Here is a 23429-nt window from a genome sequence, read left to right as displayed (position 1 = left end):
ATTTCTACACAAAATAGTCTACTGTAAAGGTAGATAAATACCTGAAATGGCTGAGTAAATACAATAAGAACTTGGCCGTTTTCCGATTTATGTTAATGTTGGCAATATGTCTTCCGTTATTATTGCGAGGCTAAAAAAAAAAAACAATTTCCGGCTTCTAGCAACTTCACCGGAAGTACAGTCTCACTGGCGGTCCTGCTCGCAAAAGATTCCGCCTGGCCAACAACATAGACAGCACAGCAATGGCGACTGAACGGCAAGTCTATTAAAACACAATTTCTGTCGAAATAAATGTAACATACGTGCTCCGTTTCAGTTGTTTAATTGCCGGTATCGTTTTCTGCTTTTAATAGTTTCCCTGACAGCCTCATTGACGAAGACCCACAGAAAGCTCTCGAGGTAAACATTGACTAGTCATTTTAATTAGTTCTAAATGTAATACCAAACATTTGTGTGAAGTATTTTAGATATACGTGGTTGTGGTAGTGTATAAGTCTTGATAATTCACCTTCGGTATATGAATAAATATGAACGTGGTTGCACGGAGGCTAACGTTAGCAATGGCTTGGATGTCACTAAGCTAGCCAAGTTAGCAAGGGCCTTTTAAACTCGTGATACCGATATTAGTTTATGGTTAGGTTTATAGCAACAAACTTAACAAATACGAGAGTAATTCTGAGGTTTAGATTGTATAATATCCGTAAATAGTTTGCCTTAAAGTGGCACACATCGCCATGGTAACTTGTGCTTCAAACATAAACATGGTGCATGTCTTTCTCATCCGATGTATAGTAAGTTTAAATAATATAGTCTAAAACAAATGGCCACAAATATTGTGGGTGGTTAAAAGAATGACTTGAATTGCTAACTATGCTTTGTGCTGTCATTAGTTTGCATTGCCAGTCTATGGGGACTTTATACACAATTAACTCAACAATTAATTCAACAATGACAATGGTCTTATAAATGTAACCGTATTCATAATGACCTACATATATTTGGATTGGTACATGTTACAATATATCTAATGTTCCATGGACAGGCGTTGGTAAGAGGCACTAAACAATGAAACTTGAGATGACAGTAATTGCAGGTTATCAAAAAATGTGTGTCTTTTTTTTTCTCTTTCGTCTCTCGCCTCCAAAATGGCTGTTATTTAATGATGTATTATAAAATACATGTCACAAACACCAATGCAGCATTTTTCTAGAAAGAAAAATATAATATTGCTGGAGTATTACTTTATTATGTGTAGCTATGATATTTATATTATAATAATATTGTTTAGTGTCAATTTTTGGGACAATAAACATTTCAAAATGCACCTGCATTGTTTTGTGACTCGATTAAAAAAAGTGTGTCTGTCCAGTCGTATTTTTTCATTGTACTTGTCTCAAAATTAATTCAAAATCATGTCTTGTCTTGTTCTCCTGGTTCCAGTCACGTTAATCACGCACAGATGTGTGTCACTGATGAACCTTTTAGCTTTAATAAAATTTCAATAAAGCATTAATAAATCAAGTCAATTGAACTCATCCAGCATTAATGAATTAACTCATTTATATAAGCACCGGTAAAGTGAATCATTTCTCTTTCAAGGGACTGAACGAGGCCTTACAAGGAGACTCTGACAATGCTGAGTGGTTGTGCCAGCGTGCCTATGCCTACATTCTACTCAAAAACTACACCTGTAAGTTTGCATGTTTCAAGCCTCTCATTTGTTTTGAAACTTTACTTCAGCATATTTGGAACCATTGCCCCTAAATACATGTCATTTGTTGTATTGTTGTGTAGAATTGTTAGGTTAGAGCATTTCCCAACATATAATTTGGTCAGGCCTTCAGTTACTTAATGACGGAGAACTGAAATACCAAATATTCTTTTTTGCAGGCGCTGTTGAAGACGCCAAGAAAGCCCAGCAGCTAAGTCCAGGCCTTTCCCTCGCTTTCATGCGAACTGGGTATGTACTACAGGCGCAGTGGTGTGATAATGAAGACATATTTTAATATACAGTCATCCCTTATCGTGGTTCATTGGTTTTCGACCCAACCATGATAAGTGAATTTACATCAAGTAGGACTCAATACTGCTATCTGTGCACCTCTTATGCACAGGCTGCTGTTTAAATATAGCAAGCTACTGAGCCATCTAGTTAGCTTTCCATTTATTAATTGTAAACTTAAGGGGAAATGGGGAAAAAAGGACAAAATAAGAAGCAAAAAAACATACCACTACCACACGGAATAGGAGTTCCCAGTCTTTGTGAAGACCAGGCAGCTCTTTATTTGACAAGAACAAATCATGAGCTATGAAAAAACTCATGACGAGCTTGTCAACCCATTGGAAATTGCAGGATTACTCATTATAACAGTGTGACTCAGGCTGCCATTAAATCACTCAACACTAAATCCATCACACAGCAACTGAACACTCAAAAGGTATACCTAATAAATAAACGAGTTAAGATTTTCCATAATGCATTGCCTGTGAGCAAAGCAGTTCATTGGAGGACAAGCGGCATAGAAATTGGATGGATGGTGCTGCAATGCTGACCACTAGGGGGACCCGGAGGAGCCCAGAGGTAGGCTGACAGCATTGCAGGCACTAATGAATGCTTGCTTGGACACAATAACTAGTTGTTTTTCATTCATTTTAAACTTGTATAGGTACTTGTTTGTATATTTCTTAGGTATATTCCTTTTGAGTGTTAAGCTGTTGTATGATGAGTTTAGTGTTCTTTGTAATATGACACTGTGAGTCAGACTGTTTTGAGTAATGACCTCCTGAGATTACGAGTGGGTTGACAAGCTCGTTCTGAGTGCACAGCTCGTGATTATCTCCTGCCAAAGAAAGAGGAACTGTTTCTTCACTGATGCCCGAGTGGCACAGGATTTAAAAATAAATTAGCCGCAGAGTTAAAAGGTTTTTTTTGATATTTTGGTAATCATTTCAAATCATTCAGCCCTCATTTTAAAATATTTGTAATAGCATTCAATACATTTCATTTAGGTATTTATATTTTAAACATCCTAACATTTGATCCCTGTTTGCTTACCGGTGGGTACCGAAAAGTTGTGACGAATGCACGGATCACAGTCTACTCACCAGTGCCACCTCATCTTACGCATCCCCTGAAGTGCTCTGTTGCCCACAGGGCAAGCTCCTGCTGCAATGAAATATTTAGAACTCAAAACTCAACTGTGTATATGCCATACTCAGTGTGTAACAGAACTTCAGATACTATCTTTCTTCAATAGATTTACAGATGAAGGGCTCGGCTACATTATTGTAAACAATAGGCACAATAGATGCCCAGCCGGGTACATCGTGGTTGGCTACCCCACGCAGTTCTCATTGCCACTTGTGTGGGCATGCAAAGCTCTTAATTTCATCAACTTTGTTCATCATTCAGCCATCTAAAACAAAGCCTTTGCAGTATTTTGCATTTTGCCCTGTGAAGTATTGACTCTCCTGGAACGTTTGGGCAGTTTTTAATCAATATAATGTTACCATCCTTTTGTTGTCATGCTTGTTCCACCTACAGAGTTGCAGAGTACCACCTGAGCCAATATGAGTCAGCCCATGCAGCCTTCACTCAAGGACACCAACTGGATGGTGAGTTCAGCCTCTCCTGGCCATCACACCACCATGCACACCTTCTTTTGTCTTAGCCATTGTTCCCTGCAGGTTTATGATGTACACAGTATCCTTCAAAGGTCTTAGGACTGACACAATTAGCTGGATTACACAAACATTCATCAAACAACATCCACCGAACATTGTTGAAAAGGGAGAATCCATTACATGCTGGTATTTTGATAAAGAGGCTAATACAAGTATTTATTATTCCAGTTTGAGTCAGTGTGCCATCAAAGGAATGGCACCCCCTGTCTTAAGTCTCCATGGAAACACACACATGTCAGCCACAATTATTGTTTGGTGGAGGTCCGTGCTCTACTGAGTGACATTTCACTTTACGGTTTTACATTTCAGCAACCATGTTGTATCGTCTCGGAGGAAAACACTATAGAAATTAAACCTGGACATAACCTAGGCAGTCCTGGAAAGCAATATGAATTTATTGTCCTCGTAAAATAACTCAACACTCAATAGCCACTTTGTACCCAAAGTGTCAATATTTTGAAACTCTTGGGCATGGACTTCACCAGAGCTGTGCTTATTGGAATCCTCTTCTGTGATGACATCACATGGCTGGTGGATGCTTCACACCTTACGATTGGTGACGGGGGAATTACACCCGAGCTGCCAGAGAGACAGAAGAAACTGAGAACCTGGCAGAATTTGTAAACAAAGATACATGTATAGACAAACAACCATTCACACTCTGTCACATCCACGGGCAATTTAGAGACACAAACTAGCCTATGCATGGTTATGTGCCGTGGATGGTTTTTAAAAAAAGTAGTAGTAACTGGAGAAAATCCACGCAAGCAGAGATGTTCCAATGGCATTTTAAAACCCCATTCCACTGTACTGCGTGTTATGTCATTCTATTTATTCCAAGGCCAAGCACGCAAGCTACTTATGTTGATAAAATACAAAAATGCATTTCATCATTTTATACAAACCCTAGTTACTAAGGCTGCAACTAATGGTTGTTTTTTTTTTTAGTCCATTAATCAGAAGCTTGTAGTGTTGACTAATCGCATAAGGCAGGTACAGCCATTATTCACACTGGCCCGGCTCATTATCTGTTATGTGTCTCTGTTAAAACATTCCCCCAGCAGCATGTGGTAACTAAATTACAATCCTATTGTAACAGAGTTCCTATTGTATCAAAGTTCTGTCACTATTCACAAATAAACCACCCACGTGCACACACATCAGAAAGATGATTACAGGATTTCCTAGTTGGAATCTGTCTATAGTGTCCCAACTCGAGAACACCAATGTGTGAATGCATTGTGTGGGCACTGTTTCAATATTCTTGCATCTGTAGTATTGTTCCTTCATAAAATGGTTGCTGAAATGAGCGTTATGTAATGGTAGCTTCAGCACACTCAGTAACACCATCAGTATGTCATAAAAACATAAAATGTCTCAAGTCTTGTATCATACAAATAAATTGCAGTTTGCTGAGTCAGCAAATGTACAGCTTTCACATTTGACAACATTTTTTGTGTGTGTGTTAGATAGTATATTTAGCTTTATATCAACTTTGGATCTATCATTTGAGGACTTTGAATCAATTGAATGAGTTAAATAAAAAAAAATAGGTCACATGTCATTAAAGATCCACCGCAGTGTTTTTCTGAAGGGCTCTTATTGTTCTGACATTTAGTTTTACCACTTCAGATGCCCTCTGCTGCCTTCACAGATTTCTCTAGGGGATAGGTTCATAAAAAAAAAAAAAAAAACTCAGAGCCTCTTTTGTGTTTTGTGATTCTGACAGTTTCTGAAAAAGCATTTGAAATTTGGATCAAGCGATGTGAGGAAATGTTGGGTGGTGAGTATAATCTCTGTCTCTTAAGAAAGTCAAAGCATTATTTAGAACGGAGTTTGTAGTTTCACTTCACGTCTTTTTGGGTATGAATTGGGCATGTCAAAAATAACTGAGGTATCAAATTTATTTAATTATGTTGAAATTTTGTGGTTATTGAGCATTAATGTTAATAACAAACAATCGAAGGAAGTGACCTAGGTGTCACGTCTGCAGAAAACCATCCATGTTTTTAGTACAGATTGAGTCCACCAACTTGTAGTTGCAAATGATTAATCATAATTAGTTAATTTCTAAAATGTGATTAATCTGCTAGCAAATTGTAATCATTTGACAGCCCTGGTAAATATCCGTTAGATTGCTCCATCAGACTTGTCCAGCCATTAATTCATACTTGGAGCTCTAAATGGCACCAACAGGGAGCTGACCATTCCATGTTTTATCAGACAAATGAGCATGCACACATCCATAAATCTCAGTGATTACTATGATCAAATGTTGAGCCAGAGCTGCTTGGCTCAATGAAAAAAGATGTATAGCATGTCTGGGCGGGCTGTAGTGTGTGTGTGTGTGTGTGTGTGTGTGTGTGTTTGCTGGCGATGTCTGGACCGTCTCGGGTAAACAAGAGTTTTGACAAACATGCTTAACGCCTTCAAGCGCGCATGCTCCCGGGAGGGGTGTGATTCATCAGCTAGAGAGCCCCGATTAGACTGAACCCCTTCATAAGCCCTGTAAGACACCCCCCCAAGACCCCCCCCCCCCCCGTCTTATCCCCTCTCCATGACCTGATTAAGACAACATCACACGCCTCCTATCATCTCATCTCCACTCTCCATGCTCTCTGTATGTTGACGTCTGTGAATAATGTATGATAGCATGCTGGTAAATTGGGATCGTGCTCGTTGCAGCTCACAGGGTGTTCATTGGGCGTGGAACAGACCAGAATACAAACTGGTGGAAAATACCAGTGCTGTTGCTCATTTGTCTTGTCTTGTACATTTTTTTTTTTTTGCTGAGAAAAAAAAACACTGCAGAAAAGGTCAAACTCTAAATGTTTTAAGTCACAAACACATGCCACGTTACTACATCATTGTTCTTTTGTCCTGCAGAAAAGACGCAGCAGAACAGCAGCGTGGACACGGTGAGTTTTTTTCCCCCGCATGGCCATTTGGGGGCGTTGTTGCCCTCCGCTTTAATAAAGAGCACCTGCCTTGTGTGCAGTAGCCTCACAAAGCCCTTTTTTTGTTGTGTTGTTATTTTCTTCAGCCCTTGTTTTGTTCCTTAATGTCGCCCGCTTATCACAATGTTGTTGTCTTCTTTATACATCATGTCGCCTTTGGTGCTGCATTATGCAACAGAAGCCAGCAGGGCCGCTTGTCAAGTAAGTACATCAATATTGTTACCATCACAAAGTGATTAAGTCATTTTGAGTGTGTAATATAGCTGTCATTACTATTGTTGCTAATTAAGTTTATTGGCATTTTTTTTAATATCTTTCTTGAGTTAGTCAGACAGCTAATTGGTGTTCTCCTACAGGTACGACTGGTACCAAACAGAATCTCAAGTCATTGTCACGATTATGGCAAAAAATGTTCCGAAGGACGGTGTGCGTGTGAACTTCACGGAACAACAGGTATTAACTTGCACTATTTGCAATGAAATAATTCGGGCTTTGTGCGTGTACGTATGAGACAGGTCTGGGTTCTCTCTTGGGTCTTTCCTCCAGGGCTTCCATTAGATGGGTCTCCTACAAAACTACACATTCTCACAAACCCACATCCACACACACACACTCCCCACAGACCCTACTATGCCTCCAGTGGTGCCTTGTTAGCGTTGCCCCAAAGTACAGATCTAAGAGCAATTTAGCCTCTGCACATTCTCCAACCTCCTAATTGTCTGAAGATAGAAGGTACAACTGGATCAGCCCTTGTGGCCCCCCCTCGGGGACAACAGTCTTTCTTTTCTCTGTTATTTTCTCTCCCCACTTCTCTTCCCCGCTCTCTCAGGGCTAACTGCAGGGCACCCCAGGGAGCAGCTTTGTCTTTCCTCCATGGAATAAACGAAGTTTACCCTCATTTCAAAAGAAGTAGTTTACTCTCTCTAAATCACTTATCTGTATTATACACCAAAGCTCCCTCTGTGGTGCGAAACACAAGATACGTTCACATGTTTTTATTGGGTCACTATTTACAAAGGAAATTAACCATGAAAGGCAAGAGTTGCATTTATTTTTTCCCTGGTGGATGAGCGTGCTGCAGCTGTATATCTTCAGACAGCACAGGCATTCATCACTACAATGAATATTAAGGCTCTGATTGGCAACAACACAAGCAAGCAACTCTCATAAGACTTTGTTAATTCAGGTCCAAATGAAACACGGATGCTTTGTTGTGATTTCATCCTGTGTAGCATTTCTAGTAATGTTCCATATCGGGGCAACTTTAATCGTGTGATAAATGTGTAGGGATTTGGGCCAAAGCCGAGGCCATGCCCCTGTAAGCTAACAAGCCACCCATCCGCTTTCAATGAGTGACAGGCCGTTAGGAGCTGTCTGACCCTCCATCGTCTCTAATCACTCTGCAGCTGCAGGGGACAGCAGCAGAATTCTGGCTGTCACACTAGCCAGATCAGATACTTATTCTTGCGGACATCCTGACATCTTCGGCCTCTAAAGTCTTTAGCGCTTTGATTTGGAGTCAACAATATCCTGAATCTGAAATTAATACTTAATTATATGTAGAATTAAAAGTACTGAACTGATCCAATATAAATGAAATATTTTTGTATTTGTTTTAACTGCTTCATTAATTCATCTTCTACCGCTTTTCCTCATGAGGGTCACAGGGGTGCTGGAGCCTATCCCAGCTGTCTTTGGGTGAGAGGCGGGATACACCCTGGACTGGTCGCCAGCCAATCACAGGGCACATATAGACAAACAACCATTCACACTCACATTCATACCTATGGACAATTTGTGGTCGGCAATTAACCTAGCATGTTTTTGGAATGTGGGAGGAAACTGGAGTACCCGGAGAAAACCCACGCATGCACGGGGAGAACATGCAAACTCCACAAAGAGATGGCCGAGGGTGGAATCTGAACCCTGGTCTCCTAGTTGTGAGGTCTAGGTGGCAAATGTGCAAATATATAAGTGTACAGTGACAGTTATGATGCCGTTACTACCAACATCACTAAATTCATCACATAGCAACTTAACACCCAAAAGGTGTACCTGATACAAACTGGTGGCCAGCCAATCACAGGGCACATATAGACAAACAACCATTCACACTCACATTCACACCTATGGACAATTTGGAGTCGATAATTAACCTAGCATGTTTTTGGAATGTGGGAGGAAACCGAAGTACCCGGAGAAAACCCACGCATGCACGGGGAGAACATGCAAACTCCACACAGAGATGGCCGAGGGTGGAATCTGAACCCTGGTCTCCTAGCTGTGAGGTCTGCGCACTAGCCACTCATCCGCCGTGCAGCCCGTTTTAACTGCTTGTTTACTGTATTTATGTAAATGACTGACCTGACATGGATGCTGTTTCTCCAGCTCTCAGCCTCAATAAGGCTCTCATCTGGGGATAACTACGACCTCAACCTCCACCTTTTGCATCCCATCATCCCACAGCAGAGCACCTTCAGGATCCTCACCACTAAGGTATGCTGTTTCTCTGACCTGTGCTTTTTGGTCTGCATTTCAAAACAAGACTCCTTTCTGAAGAAAATTATGTTAAAATGGACAGTGTTGCTTGTTTCTGAGCGAGTCATAAGGCTTTGAGATATTTGAAATGTTTTGACAGTTTACTGCAACAGAAGACAAGTTCATGAGGCAGAAACAAACTGTCAAAGTGTCAATTGTGTTCAATTGCCCAATATGCACTTAAAAGGCACATGCTGTTATTGCTTGGTGTTAAAGAAACCAGCTTGATTTTGTCTCACACCCTTAAACCAAGGTGATGACAATGTTTATGGTTGAGTTTATTTGGAATATGTCTAAAATTACAACGAGGAACACTTGTTTGATTCAACATGCCTGAAAAGGAATGGGATGAAGCAGAGTTTATTTACAGTATTCTTACCCCTGATCCGTGTGTCTGCACTTACTGATTGTCAAGTGGTTAACATGATCACACTAACTAAGTTAATTGAGAGTCTGTTTGTATCGTACCACTTTGTACATAGTCTTGGCATTTAAGGTAACACAAACAATAATCAGGTGTTGGTTAGTACATGTATCATACCTATTGTAAAGACAGATTTAATGGTCTTCATTCTAAATATTATTCCAGCAGAATTCCAAACATTCTGATTGCATTCAGAAAAAAAAACACAGCCAGTTTTCTCTGAAGCGTTACTATGAAGTGTCACCTTATTCACATCACTTCATGACACCCAAGAAAAAAGGAACCAAGCTCCACCAGCGTCACTAACTCACATAACCGTGCAATAAGCCTGTGGCTTGATCGACATGTACACAGCTGTAAGTAGTGTATATATTTTTGGATTTGTATTACCTTCATTTTGCTACTGTAAACCTGGAATTTCCCCTTGTGGGACTAAAAAAAGACATACTGTGTTGACTTAGCGGCTGCACGGCGGACTAGCGGTTAGGGCGCAGGCCTCACTGCTAGGAGACCCGAGTTCAATTCCACCATCAGCCATCTCTGTGTGGAATTTGCATGTTCTCCCCGTGCATGCATGGGTTTCCTCCCACATTCCAAAAACATATTTTAGGTTAATTGTCCGTATGTATGAATGTGAGTTTCTTATCTATATGTTCCCCGCAATTGACCCTGCAGCTCGCCCGAAGTCAGCTGGGATAGGCTCCAGCATACCCCGTGACACTAGGAGGACAAGGAAATACTGACAACAAGACTATGTCAACAAAAACATCAAGTTTTACTTTAAACTGAATTTGAGTGGTTAGCGTGCAGGCCTCACAGCTAGGAGACCCGAGTTCAATTCCACCCTTGGCCATCTCTGTGTGGAGTTTGCATGTTCTCCCCGTGCATGCGTGGGTTTTCTCCGGGTACTCCGGTTTCCTCCCACATTCCAAAAACATGCTAGGTTAATTGGCGACTCTAAATTGTCCATAGGTATGAATGTGAGTGTGAATGGTTGTTTATATGTGCCCTGTGATTGGCTGGCCACCAGTCCAGGGTGAACAGCTGGGATAGGCTCCAGCACCCTCACAACCCTTGTGAAAATGAATGAATGGGAGTCAAACGTTTGTACATACAATAACATGAAGTGTCTCCAAACTTTTGACTGGTAGTTTGTGTTATCATAATGTCACCTCCTTATAAAAATATATAGTAGGTGTACCCCGCCTCTCGCCCGAAGATACCTGGGATAGACTCCAGCACCCCCGCGACCCTCTTGAGGATAAGCGATATCATGATCGTTTTTTGTGATCAGCTTTGAAAGTCATATGTCCATCATGTGCTTTTTTTCATAAAAAACGGCCGGTCAATCGGAGCATCCCTAATTCTTCATTGAGATCATGGAACTATACAGAGTAATCATAATTGATATATTTCAATTTTAGTGGAAAATAACTACACACACCTTGGCAGTATGTTATGTTGCCTTTGAGTTACATTTTTAAATTGTAATAGTTACTTGAACAGCTAAGTCGATCATAATCTCTTCCTTTTAAAATGGTGTAAAACTGGGCTTTCACTGTCCGCAGATCCTTAATGCAGGTAAAGCTCTCTGAAGCTGCTGAAGAAATGAGAAAATCCTCTCTGGCTGTGCACAGTAAGGTCAGAGATTCACCCGTATATACTCAAATCCTCAGTCCTGCTCGCATTCATTCAGGCTACATTCCCTTCAAATACCTCAGCACTTTTGAAGTGATTAGAGGCCTAATGAGTAGAAAGGGCACTTTTTGAAACCCATAAACTAATTAGTGGGTATTACAGTTTGGCCTAATGACTCTCTGCAGATTTAAAGTCGTGTCCGCTGTCAGGTTGTGTTTTGAGTACTAAAGTACTAAAGTTTTAGGTTGTGGTGTTTCTTATTGGTATCATTTGCCGACAGCTTTTCAATCTTAGTTTTGTTTTAAAAAAAAAGTGCTGTATTGAAAGCCTATAAACAATTGATTGGTTCAACACAAAGGTGTCTTTGCACATCGATTAGGCACACAAAATATTTGCACAAGAGTGGATAAGTAGGGAGTAGAGTTTAATCTGTCAGCATGACCGTGCATCCAAATCATGGAGAAGCCACTGTAATGTGGTAAGTCCTAATTTTGGAATCACCCACTCTGAGCCCAGACCTAATTCTTGAAGGGTGCCTTGTACCAGAGATGCTCTGTCAGTAGTTTTTCATCTTTCCGAATGACCTTTCCGAAAGCAGTGGTATACATGGAAAGGAATATTCCAATCGCGTGTCTACATGCGCCGTTATAATCAACCAGAATTGTCAATGGGGCATGCGCAGTAAAGCGTAAACACCAACATCACGTGATACCGACTTCGAGTTTTTCCTTTACTTGTCGGAATAACTCCGTATTGCCAGTTTTTCGTTCGTCCAGTCTTGAAATTACTTTGAATCAAAAACAAACTTTCCGCAGCAGTCCGGTGCCGATTGCTCGCCTCCATTTTTTTAAATCGAAGAATATCTCGAGCTGCGTGTTACGTCACATCACAAGTTCAATCTTGCTAATATTTTATAATTAAGCTCGGGACATATAGATATGTATTTTCTTTTTTAATAAAACTGGACTTGTGAATGGCGTATAGAAGGGTTTAGATTCTGTTCCACAGATGGCGCTAATGCACACGAAAGCTGCTTGCCAACCGCCAATAAACAACAGAAGAAGAAGAACACAGTCTAACAACTTTCCGTTTGAGCGGGTACAAGATACCTCAATCGGATTGGGGAAAGGAATATTCCACCGCTGTGAATCCGATTATATATTCATTCGGATTGGCACTTTTCTTTCGGAATGAGGTGTATACAAAGGTTACATTATTTTCCATTTGAGCAAATAAACCGAATGGAATTGGAATATTTGGGTCCATGTATACGTGGCTAGTGACAGGTTTGAGTCAGGAGGTATCTGCAAATTACACCAACATTGCGGCACAAACAAAGTAAACTAGCGTAAATTCTGGTTTATAAGAACATGGAGATTTGTGTCCGTGAGAGACAAGATTTTAACATTAACATCAGCGGCCTTCAAACGCTTTGACTGTGCCTGGAAATTCTGTCCATAAAAATGTGTGCTTCAGTGAAGGAATGGAGAGAACGTGGAAGAGCAGCACTTTATCACAGAGGTTGCACAAACGATTTTGAATTCCGAGTGAAGAAATTAGTTAGAAAGAACATTCTGGAATGAGGTGTATACAAAGGTTACATTCTTTCTGTTTGAGCAAATAACCCGAATGGAATTGGAATATTTGGGTCCATGTATACATGGCTAGTGACAGGTTTGAGTCAGGAGGTATCTGCAAATTACTTACATTGATTGCGGCACAAATTAAACTAGCGTAGATTCTGGTATATAAGAACATGGAGATTTTTGTCTGTGAGAGACAAGATTTTAACATTAACATCAGCGGCCTTCAAACGCTTTGACTGTGCCTGGAAATTCTGTCCATAAAAATTCATGAACAGAATCAGTGACAAAGGGCAGCCTTGGCGGAGGCCAACATTCACGCGGAACAGGCACGGCTGGCTCTTGGAGTCAGTGATATTTGTGCTTCAGTGAAAGGAATGGAGAGAACGTGGAAGAGCAGCACTTTTATCACAGAGGTTGCACAAACGATTTAGAATTCCGAGTGAAGAAATTAGTTAGAAAGAACATTTCTGCCCATCGTCTCTACTGGCTGCAGAGTGCTGAGCTGAGAGGCGAAGTTGCGCAGAAAAAAAAAAAAAAAAAACTCTGACTTTTCCATGGCAACAGCGGACACTGCATACCAGAGGTGCACGTGTGCTGCAACTTAAACACGGGCCCAGTTTCAAAGACACCACAGCTTCCCCTTGTATGTCTACACTCACCCTTTTTTTCTTTTTTATATCCATCTTTGTCTCCCGATTGTCTGTCTGTCTCCCACATGGACACGTACACATCACCTGCTCTCACACACCCTATAACACACACACACACACACACACACCTCAAGGTTAGCTCACCCACAAAGCCTTGACTGTTTGCTGGTCCACTGGGCTCCTTGGGTACACATGGCACATAGACACACAGGCCCTCATCGCTAATAGCAGCCATTCCTAGATGACTTAAAGCAGGACTCTACATTAAAAACAAAAATTACTTGCCCATGGGGAATTCTTAAGGCGAGAACTACTTACCCCATGTAAAATTAAAAGACTGCCATAATGATATCATCTCATTTTTGTGGCATCGCATGATGAATCTCAAATAAAGATGAAATGATTATCATTTCCTGTGGTTGTTTTCCTACATAGATCATGACGTTGCATGGAAATCTGGATTGTCAATAGACTTCTAGGCACTTTGCTATAAGCCCAGGCTGATATTAAATGAATTATCATTTATCAGTGTTTAATATATTTGGCATCAATATATGCTGATAATTCGTCAGATAATAGTACTGATGCATTGTATTTGGAGGAATGACTGAAAAAATTGTGGAGATGTATGTTAACATGGCATGCCATACTACCTTACACATGGTAGTCGTAGTAAGCAGTGATATTTATAAGTTGTGCACCACAATGAAACATTATTGAATAGACACATTTGTGCACTAGTAAAGTGTTTTTAATCCGGAAAAAAAATGCTCAATGGTCAAACAATAATTTGTGAAGCAAAGGTGAGAAAAATACACAGAGAAATGGAAGCGCTAGAGTTTGTAGCTTGTGCAAAATCAGCACTTGGTATTTAGAGGTTATCAATTGGAATTTTGATTTGAGAGAATCAGGCTCGTATTCATCCCCATGTTCTTTTCTGATTGATAAAATAATGTAGCGACCATGACGTGTTCATGTTGACATGTTGTGCTCTTGAGTGTCTGACTGTTCCGCGTGACTGTGAATGCACCAGGGGTAGGGGCGTGTCGTGTTGAGGAAGCACTGTTGCGTTGCTGGCGGTGGTTGCAACGGCGTGGTTACGGCCGACAGTAGCCTTTATTGTTGTGTAATAAAAGCTTGTTAGCGATCACAGTCGTGTCTTTTCCATAGCGTCGGCAACGACGTTACAATAAACACAGACACGTATTTGTCTAACTCAGGCAGGGGGAATACTTTCTACCAGTGTTCGTTCGTTCTTGCAGTTGCAGTCGCCCTTGGTTTTCCGACTTGTATTTGCATTTTTAGTTTTTTTCGATCATTTCAAGAGTGTCCTCCTCATTAATGGTGATAAAACGTTCAATTTCTAATATTCTGTTTGCCATTTTCCCTATTTGTCTTTCGCCGGGAGTGTCAACCGCTGACATGTTGACAGAGCACAGACGGCAGCAAAACAAACTCTCGTGCGCTGTTCTCTGATTGGTTGTTTCACGGGCACGATACCAGAGCAGCGCGCTCTGAGTGGACAGCTACGGGGGCTGATACAGGACATGGTTAAACTCTATATTTTATCAGTATCACTGCCCTGGGCATTGACACAGTATCATTTCGGCCTTTTCCGTATCATTCATGGGCGGTTTTTAGGGTACAGGGACAATTAACACTGTAGTATGTGATAATGGATCTAATCGGTGGTGTTTCATTGCGACCACTTCAAATTGTCACAGCAATGTGATTCACTCATCTGTGCCATCATTTGATTTGCTACCGCTAATAAAATATTTAGCCACTTACTTCATCACTTCTTTGCTGTTTTCCTTCACAAGTTGTTGAAGAATTAGACCATGTTTTCATAGTCAAACGATCGCTGATTGGTTGATTGCAAAAAAAGAACGGATGTGGGTAAAACACGGATTGTGGACTGCGGACCGCGGTCTAAATAAACAATTCTGATTGGTCCATTTCAAGATTTGCAAGGATTGGTTTGCAAATTACCACCGAAATTACGCAGTCCGTGTTTTACCAACACCCAACAAGAACCGCTTTAAAAAAAAAAAAAAACTCTTGGCAGTATGACATGCCAAAGTGCACTTGCCCCGACGGGAATATCACTGATTGGATTTACTTGCCCGAATTTTTCGTTTTAACTTGCCCCGGGCCATCGGTACATCGTTATTGTCGAGCCCTGACTTAAAGTCTCCCTGCTAAGTGAATATGTGATGTCTGCATACTTCCGTGACAATGTGAGCGAGCCACGCCAACTGTGCCACTTTCTCAAAGCTTTTCATTTCACTTTACTTGAGCCGTTTTGTTTTTCCTCAAGCCAAGAATGAACAGCATCAGCAAATCAAGTTTCTCCATCCCTAATGAGCGTTTAAAAAAAAAATATATCACTGTTGAATCCAACCAATGTGTCTACACAGTGCACAGTATTTACACTTCATCTCTTCGCCGTCTTTAAAGACAACTTAACAGAGGGAGGCTAAGCCGGATGTGTGTGTGTGTATGTGTGTTTGTGCACATACAAACACACATTAAAATAAGAAAACAGAGGCCAAACAGGAATTTTTCGACACACTTGTGCCATTTACACAAAAGTGTGTGTCGGCGGTAGCGCATTATCGTCAGTGTGACCTCTTCCTGTCCTCAACCACGACAGACATTCCAACCGCAGGGGTCACCGAGACAACGGGGAGCCAATTACACACCAGTGTGTTTGATCAGAACAGACGGCTGATATATATGCGTGCACATACAAACACACACTTCCGACACGGCTTTGATTCTGCATTTATTTTGACCTAATCTTTCCCCTCTGCAAATGGCTAATGTAGCATCCCCCCACCCCCTTTAATTTTCATGCCTGTCAGTGTCCAAAAATGTTTAGATTTATTTCATTTGTGTCATCGCAGCCGAGGCAGTTTGGAAATTCTCAGGGTTATGAAAAAGAGACAAGATGCTTAGGAGGGGGGGGCAGTCGACAAGTGACACGAGACCCCAGTGCCCCTCTGTAAATAGCATGTGTGTTTCTCCACGGTTGCCTGTATGTATGTATGTGTGTGTGTGTGTGTGTGTGGCCCCCGAGGTCCTGAGGGTGGTGGCCCTCCATGTGGCTCTGCTGTCACATCCCTTTATGGGTCGTCGCTTTGCCTGTCACACACACGGAAACGCACGCAGCGCCCGGCCTGCCATGTCGTTAAAAGCCAGGAAACGCAGATGTGGCAGCAGATTAATCTTGTATGGCCCAGGAGCATACACACACACACACACATGCACACAAATGAGGGCTGCCACAGTAAGCACCATAGACGCAGCATGTTTTCCGAATTGACCTTTTATTAGTTGATCCGAAGAGCCACTAAAAGCACATTTTATTCTTAAATAACAAAAATTTTGTTAGCATGCAAAAGTGTCAATGAGTAGCATTCATTCATTCATTTTCTACCGCTTTTCCTCATGAGGGTTGCGGGTGGGGTGTGCTGGAGCCTATCCCAGCTGTCTTCGGGCGAGAGGCGGGGTACACCCTGGACTGGTGGCCAGCCAATCACAGGGCACACTCACATTCATACCTAATGGACAATTTGGAGTGGCCAATTAACCTAGCATGTTTTTGGAATGTGGGAGGAAACCGGAGTACCCGGAGAACATGCAAACTCCACCCAGAGATGGCCGAGGGTGGAATGGAACCCTGGTCTCCTTGCTGTGAGGTCTGCGCGCTAGCCACTCGACTACCGTGCGGCTCAATGAGTAGCATTTAGTGCAAAATAATAATGATCCCTAGCTGCATCATGTCAAAAGTTCTCAAAAGTTCCCACTTTTAAGTAAACTGATTTGATCGAGAGAGAATAGCGCTTTTTGCTTACCAGAAAGGCAAACTGTGATGTGATTCAATTAAAGAGCTGTGTCAAAAATGCTCTCTTGACACCGTTAGCTGTTTATTGTTGTGCTAATATCATGTAAACCAATAGAAAAACATGGTGATGCAAAGCAATTCTGCTCCACTTTGGTTATGAGTCGTCTTCTCTTGAAAGATGTCTCTAGACGATGTCGCTTCAACATGGCAACGTTAGTAGTATTAATCTTGGAGAACCTAGCATACCATTGCAAATATAAACATAATCATAAATCCGGATCATTCCATTTCTGTTTTGTTTTTTTCCTACAGCCCTTCATACTGTAGGTGAGCCCCCAAAAATGAGCTTGCTTTCATAAATATGAACAAGCGCGATCATGCTAGGTGTCAGTACAATTATGTAAGCATGCAAAAGTTAGCATGCTAACATTACTTTACTTGTTTTACTATTATTATTAGGTATTAGCATGTTAATGTTAGCATTGTTAACATTCTTTAAGTCATTCAAACTCTTCCATGTTATGTCTTTATGGTCAGGGAATGTAAATATGTAGATAAAATAAAGATAGGACTATATTTATGGTATAAATCACAAAATGCACAGCACTGTTTAGGGAAACAAGCTGGTTGCCTGTTGCAGCCGTGACTTTGTTCCTTATTACACTCCGAACTTGCACGATATCAATGGGGGGGCATCCTAAAACGCTTGCTTACATTAACAAGATGTAAAACACAACAGGGTCTAAACACACACACACACACAGCCTTAGTTGCACACACTTATCCACACTAGTACGCTCTGCTAAACTATGCTAACCCCAGTCATGCACCGTATGAGGTGAGTTAGGATGTTTTTTGCCCGTTTTTTTAAAGGTAAAAATAACCATAACTACAACAAAAGGCATATAGTAACACGAAAAAGCTGAAATGTTGATATTATTCACAACTATAATACACAGATTTTTGTTTATGTATGTGTCACTGAAATTGAAAGCACCGCCATTTCAAGGAGGTTGTACTTATGAAATTCTTTCAAGGTTGGCAGTTCTGTAATTAATTAGGCAGCAGAAATCTTAGCAGCTTTTGACACGAAGGTTAGCGTCTTGTCTTTTTTTTTCCACCCTTGCTGCTCTCCTTATCGCTGACGTTGTCCACCTCCGGTTCCCTCTCCAATCCTGGACCTCATAAATGAAGCATCGCATTGCCCAGCAGAGCAGAAATGTCCCCTAATTGCACCGACATAACCAGCACTGCCTTTCACATGCACACGGACGCACATATCAGACACACACGCATCATTAATGGGTGGTGGCAGCACAGTAGTGGGGCCAGGGATGTGGGTGTGGGCTCCAGTACAATAGGCTCCAGCTTTGCATGTCTCGCTGGTATGCGCCCTGTCAATGCAACTCAACGTAAAAAAAATGCACGACCCGTCCCTCTGTTAGCCGCATTGTTTTTCCTCGTCGACGATGTTTTCCTGGTGTAATGATTTGAATCAGATGCTCCAAATTCCGCTCCATCCTCCTCCCACCACACACACACACACACACACACACACACACACACACACACATACACACATACTGTACATACGCATTCTGCTCATTCCATCTCTCGCACGGGCCCTCTGGCTGACAGGCGTCTCGTTAGTGCAGTATGTCTGTCAGTGAGGTACGAGATTGAGCTGTGCCCCCCCGTGTATCCCCGATGTCTCGTTCTCTCACGCACTCACGCACGCACACACGCACACACACCCAGCCCGAGTCGACAGCAGAGAACAGACAGACTCCATGGCCTCAGTAATGATCTCATGTCCCTGTACCTTCAAGATGTCACTTTAATAGAAGTGTTATTTTTGTCCCCCTACGCACCAAAGAAAAACATTTTGTTACACATTGTTATCTCCTTTCTTTCCCTCCCCCCCCCGTTTGTCTTGTCAGGTGGAGATGAGGATGAAGAAGACAGATGCCATCCGATGGGAGAATCTGGAAGGAGAGGGACAGGAATCCAACATCAAACATTTCAATCCCAGTCAGTCCAGTTTCTGTATTGATGCCACCTCCCATGACTCCCCGCACTTTCTCCTGCCTGAACCCCTCCTCTTCATTCCTCTCTCTTTTGCAAAAAATCATTATGAGGACGAAAATGAAAGCGGGCAGTCCAGCTCTCCTACAGTCTTTTCATTAGCGTGACAGCAAAAAAATATGGACATAAAGGGAGCGTTCTGACAGCTAAATGTGACTCAATATTTTAGCCCACATGTTCGGCTGACAGGATTAGTCATTTTATATAAGCATGTACGCAGATAGAAATAACATGCTTTAAAAAAAAAAAAAAGAAAAAAAGGCAATCAAACTATCCCATTGCATTCAACCGGCTCAACTTTAGACTCCGTGTTTACTTGTGTCGCTGTTTAACAGAAGCCTTGACATCCAATAATATGAGATCACGCCGCCGTATGTCCACACTTGGCCCCAATATGTCGACTGCTTGTTTGACGCATTTATTTATGCAAATCTGGGTCTGGATTACATTTATCACCCTTCCCCTTCATCTTTTATTGCAAGGCTTTCAGGATATGCAGAAATTAAATGATGACGTGATCCCTTCCATACAAACACGATATTTAAAAAAAGCCTCAGAAATAAAAGTTTCTTAACCCAAAATGGGTTGTCTGACATCTCACATAAATATTTACATATTCAAAAATATAATTTGGCATCCAATATTTGGGGATTTTTGGACAAAAACTCTTGTGTTTTGCTCCAAAGAAGTGTGGAAGTGGTAGATTTTTTTGCTTTATGTTGTCCTTCTTCCCCACTTTTTGAAACCCTTTCTTGAAGGGTTGAATAAATAAATTGGAAGCTTGCTTGTTAGCTCAGTTGCATCCTATGCTTAAAGCGGCAGCCATCTTGTGTGTCACTGCTGTGATCCTGTAGCCTGCACATAAGAGTTGCGCAATGTTGTGTGAAGTAATAAGGAATAATAGGACTGTGAAGGTGACGTTTAGAGTAAGTCAATTGGAGAGGCTAACTAGTTAGCGCGGTAGCTTCCTATGCTAGCGGCAGCCATCTCTTGCGTCCCTGCAGTGATCCCGTAGCCTGCATGTTACAGCTCAACAATGTGTTGCAAACAAAGAATAGGAGTCTCAAGGTGACTATAGGGGTGTTATTTCATGTCTGCCGGGCTCTAATAATGATAAAAACCTCAAGTTTTTTATTACTGAATTGACTTATCATGGTCCAGTTTGGAACCAATTGTAAACAAATGTGTCTTCCCAACAGATGAGTACCCGTCATCGTCCCACCACACCCGCAAATGGGACAAAATGGTGGTGGACATTAACGAAGAGGAGAAAAATGAGAAGCTGGAGGGAGATGCGGCCCTCAACAAGCTCTTCCAGCAGATCTACTCTGATGGTTCCGACGAGATTAAGCGCGCCATGAACAAGTCTTTTGTGAGTAGGACTCTGATCCTGCATACTTTTGAGTGCTTTAGAGTTTTGAGCGGTGGGCATTAATTTACTGTACTTGACTTTTTGTTCAGGTTTTGTACTAAATTCTTGTGAAATGATGAGATGCTGGTTGTTTGACTTTTTGGGTGGATACATACATACTTTTACTTGTATATGAAGTTTTTGGAAGAAAAAGTTTGTGTCTTCATCTTTTCCCACGAGTCAATTCATCAGCATGAAGTGCTGACTGCCTGCCTAGTGGATCTTCTGAGTCGGGTTGAGCCCCCTAAGTGTTTTTTTTTTTTTTTTTTAATGAATAAAACCAGTACTGCTGTCGTCAACTAATCTAAGCTGTAAGCGTTTTGAAGTAGAGAAGGTGTTGCATAACGAGATTGCTAATGAAATAGCACATTCCACTGCAGTGATTTCTGGCTTTGCTTTCTTTCCATGTGCAGACCGAGTCACATGGTACGGTCCTGAGCACCAACTGGAAAGATGTGGGCAAGAGAAAAGTGGACGCGAGCCCACCGGATGACGTGGAGTTGAGGAAGTACTGAATCCCACCCCTCCACAACTCCCCCCTTTTTTTTTCGCCTCAGTTTGACCTCACCGTTCGCAGCCAACCCCCCTTCGAAGTTCAGCAAGCGTTTATATAAAAAAAAAAAAAGAATCCTCAGTCTCCTCCTCCTTAGCCCATTCTCTGACCTGTTTCCACCAACTAGTTTAGTTCATTTCAGTTCAACGCACCATGATGCAGTTTGGAAGAGTGTAGGTCGGCAGGCGTAGGTTGGTAATAGCTGCAGTAGCTACATATAGTTAGGTTCACATGTATTTGCACTTTATGATTTTTGCCACCACCACACTGGATTTGAAATAAAAAAAAAATAGTATATTTCGCACGGCATGTGAATATGGCTTCATTTCCAACCAACAGAACTCAGAACTTCACTTATTGGAGACAAAACAGGGATTTGGGGATGGCTTGAAGTGGCCAATAACGATGAATAATGAAAATGTTATGTTTATATATCCATTTATTAATGATACTTTTGAGCCCCTGAAAATGAGGTACGGGGGTGTTGTGGCAGTGGTCAGGACTCAAACCCACACAAACTGCTGCGTTAGAGTCATGGTTGAGCTGGATCCCTATGCCAGGGATGGAAGTGGGGTACACCTTGTACTGATGGCCACTCAAGCAATTCAGGATTTTAACTCCCCCGTCACACCCATGGACAATATAGAGTCAGTAACCTTATATGGATGTTTTGGGGATGTAGGAGGGAAGAGTATCTGCCACGGTTGAAATCCAAACCCTTTCCATATGTACTTGAAACGTCTCACATTAAAGCCCAAGCCCAAAGTTTACCCCTGATTCACATCGTCATTGCTTTATTTCAAAAATATAACAAATTGGAACTAAATACTCTCAAGATAAACCTCCCAACTGTATGCACATTTTTTCAACCAGAAAAAATACAAAGTACCACTGTCTAGCATATGTGTTTAAACTTAAACAAAAACATGGCTACATTTTTCACAATTACAAATTAAAACTGCGGCTGCACGGAGGTTTAGTGGTTAGCGCGCAGACCTCACAGCTAGGACACCAGGATTCAATTCCACCCTCGCTCATATTCGTGTGGAGTTTACATGTTCTCCCCGTGCATGCGTGGGTTTTTTCCGGGTACTCCAATTTCCTCCCACATTCCAAAAACATGCTAGGTTAATTGGCGACTCCAAATTGTCCATAGGTATGAATGTGAGTGTGAATGGTTGTTTGTCTATATGTGCCCTGTGATTGGCAGTCCAGGGTGTACCCCGCCTCTTGCTCCGAAGACAGCTGGGATTGGCTGGAAACATGGATGTTTTGGGGATGTAGGAGGGAAAAGTATCTGTAGAAAACCTACGCCCACATGAGGATAACATGCAAACTCGACAAAGAGATCCCCAAATGGAGGTTGAAACCTAAACCCTTTCCACATTTACTTGACACGTCTCACATTAAAGCCCAAAGTTTACCCCTGATACGCATCGTCATTGCTTTATTTACAAATATATAACAAATTGGAACTAAATACTCTCAAGATAAACCTCCCAACTGTTTGCATTTTTTTTCAACCAGAAAGCTAGCATATGTGTATAAATAAAAACATGGCTACATTTTTCATTCATCCATTTTCGACCGCTTTTCCACACAAAGGTTGCGAGGGGTCTTCGGGCAAGAGGCGGGGTACACCCTGGACTGGTGGCCAGCCAATCACAAGGCACATATAGACAAACAACCATTCACACTCACATTCATTCCCATGGACAATTTGGAGTTGCTAATTAACCTAGCATGTTTTTGGAAAGCAGGAGGAAACCGGCGTACCCGGAAAAAAAAAAAACACGCATGCACGGGGAGAACATGCAAACTCCACCCTGGTCTCCTAGCTGTCAAGCTAACCACTTGACCGCCGTGCCGCCGGCTACATATTTCACAATTACAAATTAAACTGCGGCTGCACGGCGGTCTAGTGGTTAGCGCGCAGACCTCACAGCTAGGACACCAGGATTCAATTCCACCCCCATTCATGTTCTCCCCGTGCATGCGTGTTTTTTTTTCCGGGTACTCCCAATTTCCTCCCACATTCTAAAAACATGCTAGG

The 23429-nt window shown here is 41.7% G+C and overlaps 1 protein-coding gene across 1 annotated transcript; it reads left to right on the top strand.

The window, feature by feature from the left end:
* Positions 1-167: 167 nt before the first annotated feature.
* On the top strand, positions 168-22494 carry sugt1 (SGT1 homolog, MIS12 kinetochore complex assembly cochaperone). Its single transcript, XM_078791396.1, has 13 exons — positions 168-256; positions 354-399; positions 1600-1690; positions 1891-1960; positions 3545-3615; positions 5414-5467; positions 6571-6602; positions 6820-6842; positions 6998-7094; positions 9030-9137; positions 19268-19358; positions 20612-20784; positions 21237-22494. Exons 1-13 carry the CDS (start codon positions 243-245, stop codon positions 21336-21338), a joined length of 972 nt encoding a protein of 323 aa, XP_078647522.1. The 5' UTR covers positions 168-242; the 3' UTR covers positions 21339-22494.
* Positions 22495-23429: the final 935 nt, after the last annotated feature.

This window comes from Doryrhamphus excisus, linkage group LG6 (assembly GCF_037039965.1).
Source record: "Doryrhamphus excisus strain RoL-2023G ecotype Guam linkage group LG6, RoL_Dexc_Guam_v1.1, whole genome shotgun sequence".
Classification (NCBI taxonomy): Eukaryota; Metazoa; Chordata; class Actinopteri; order Syngnathiformes; family Syngnathidae; genus Doryrhamphus; species Doryrhamphus excisus.
Note: the sequence above shows the minus strand (reverse complement) of the source record. Positions and strands in the feature narration are given on the sequence as shown.

Coding starts and splice junctions, on each gene's coding strand:
- sugt1 (XM_078791396.1), top strand. Junction 6,603..6,819: donor AGAACAGCAGCGTGGACACG/GTGAGTTTTTTT, acceptor ATTATGCAACAG/AAGCCAGCAGGGCCGCTTGT. Junction 19,359..20,611: donor CATCAAACATTTCAATCCCA/GTCAGTCCAGTT, acceptor TCTTCCCAACAG/ATGAGTACCCGTCATCGTCC.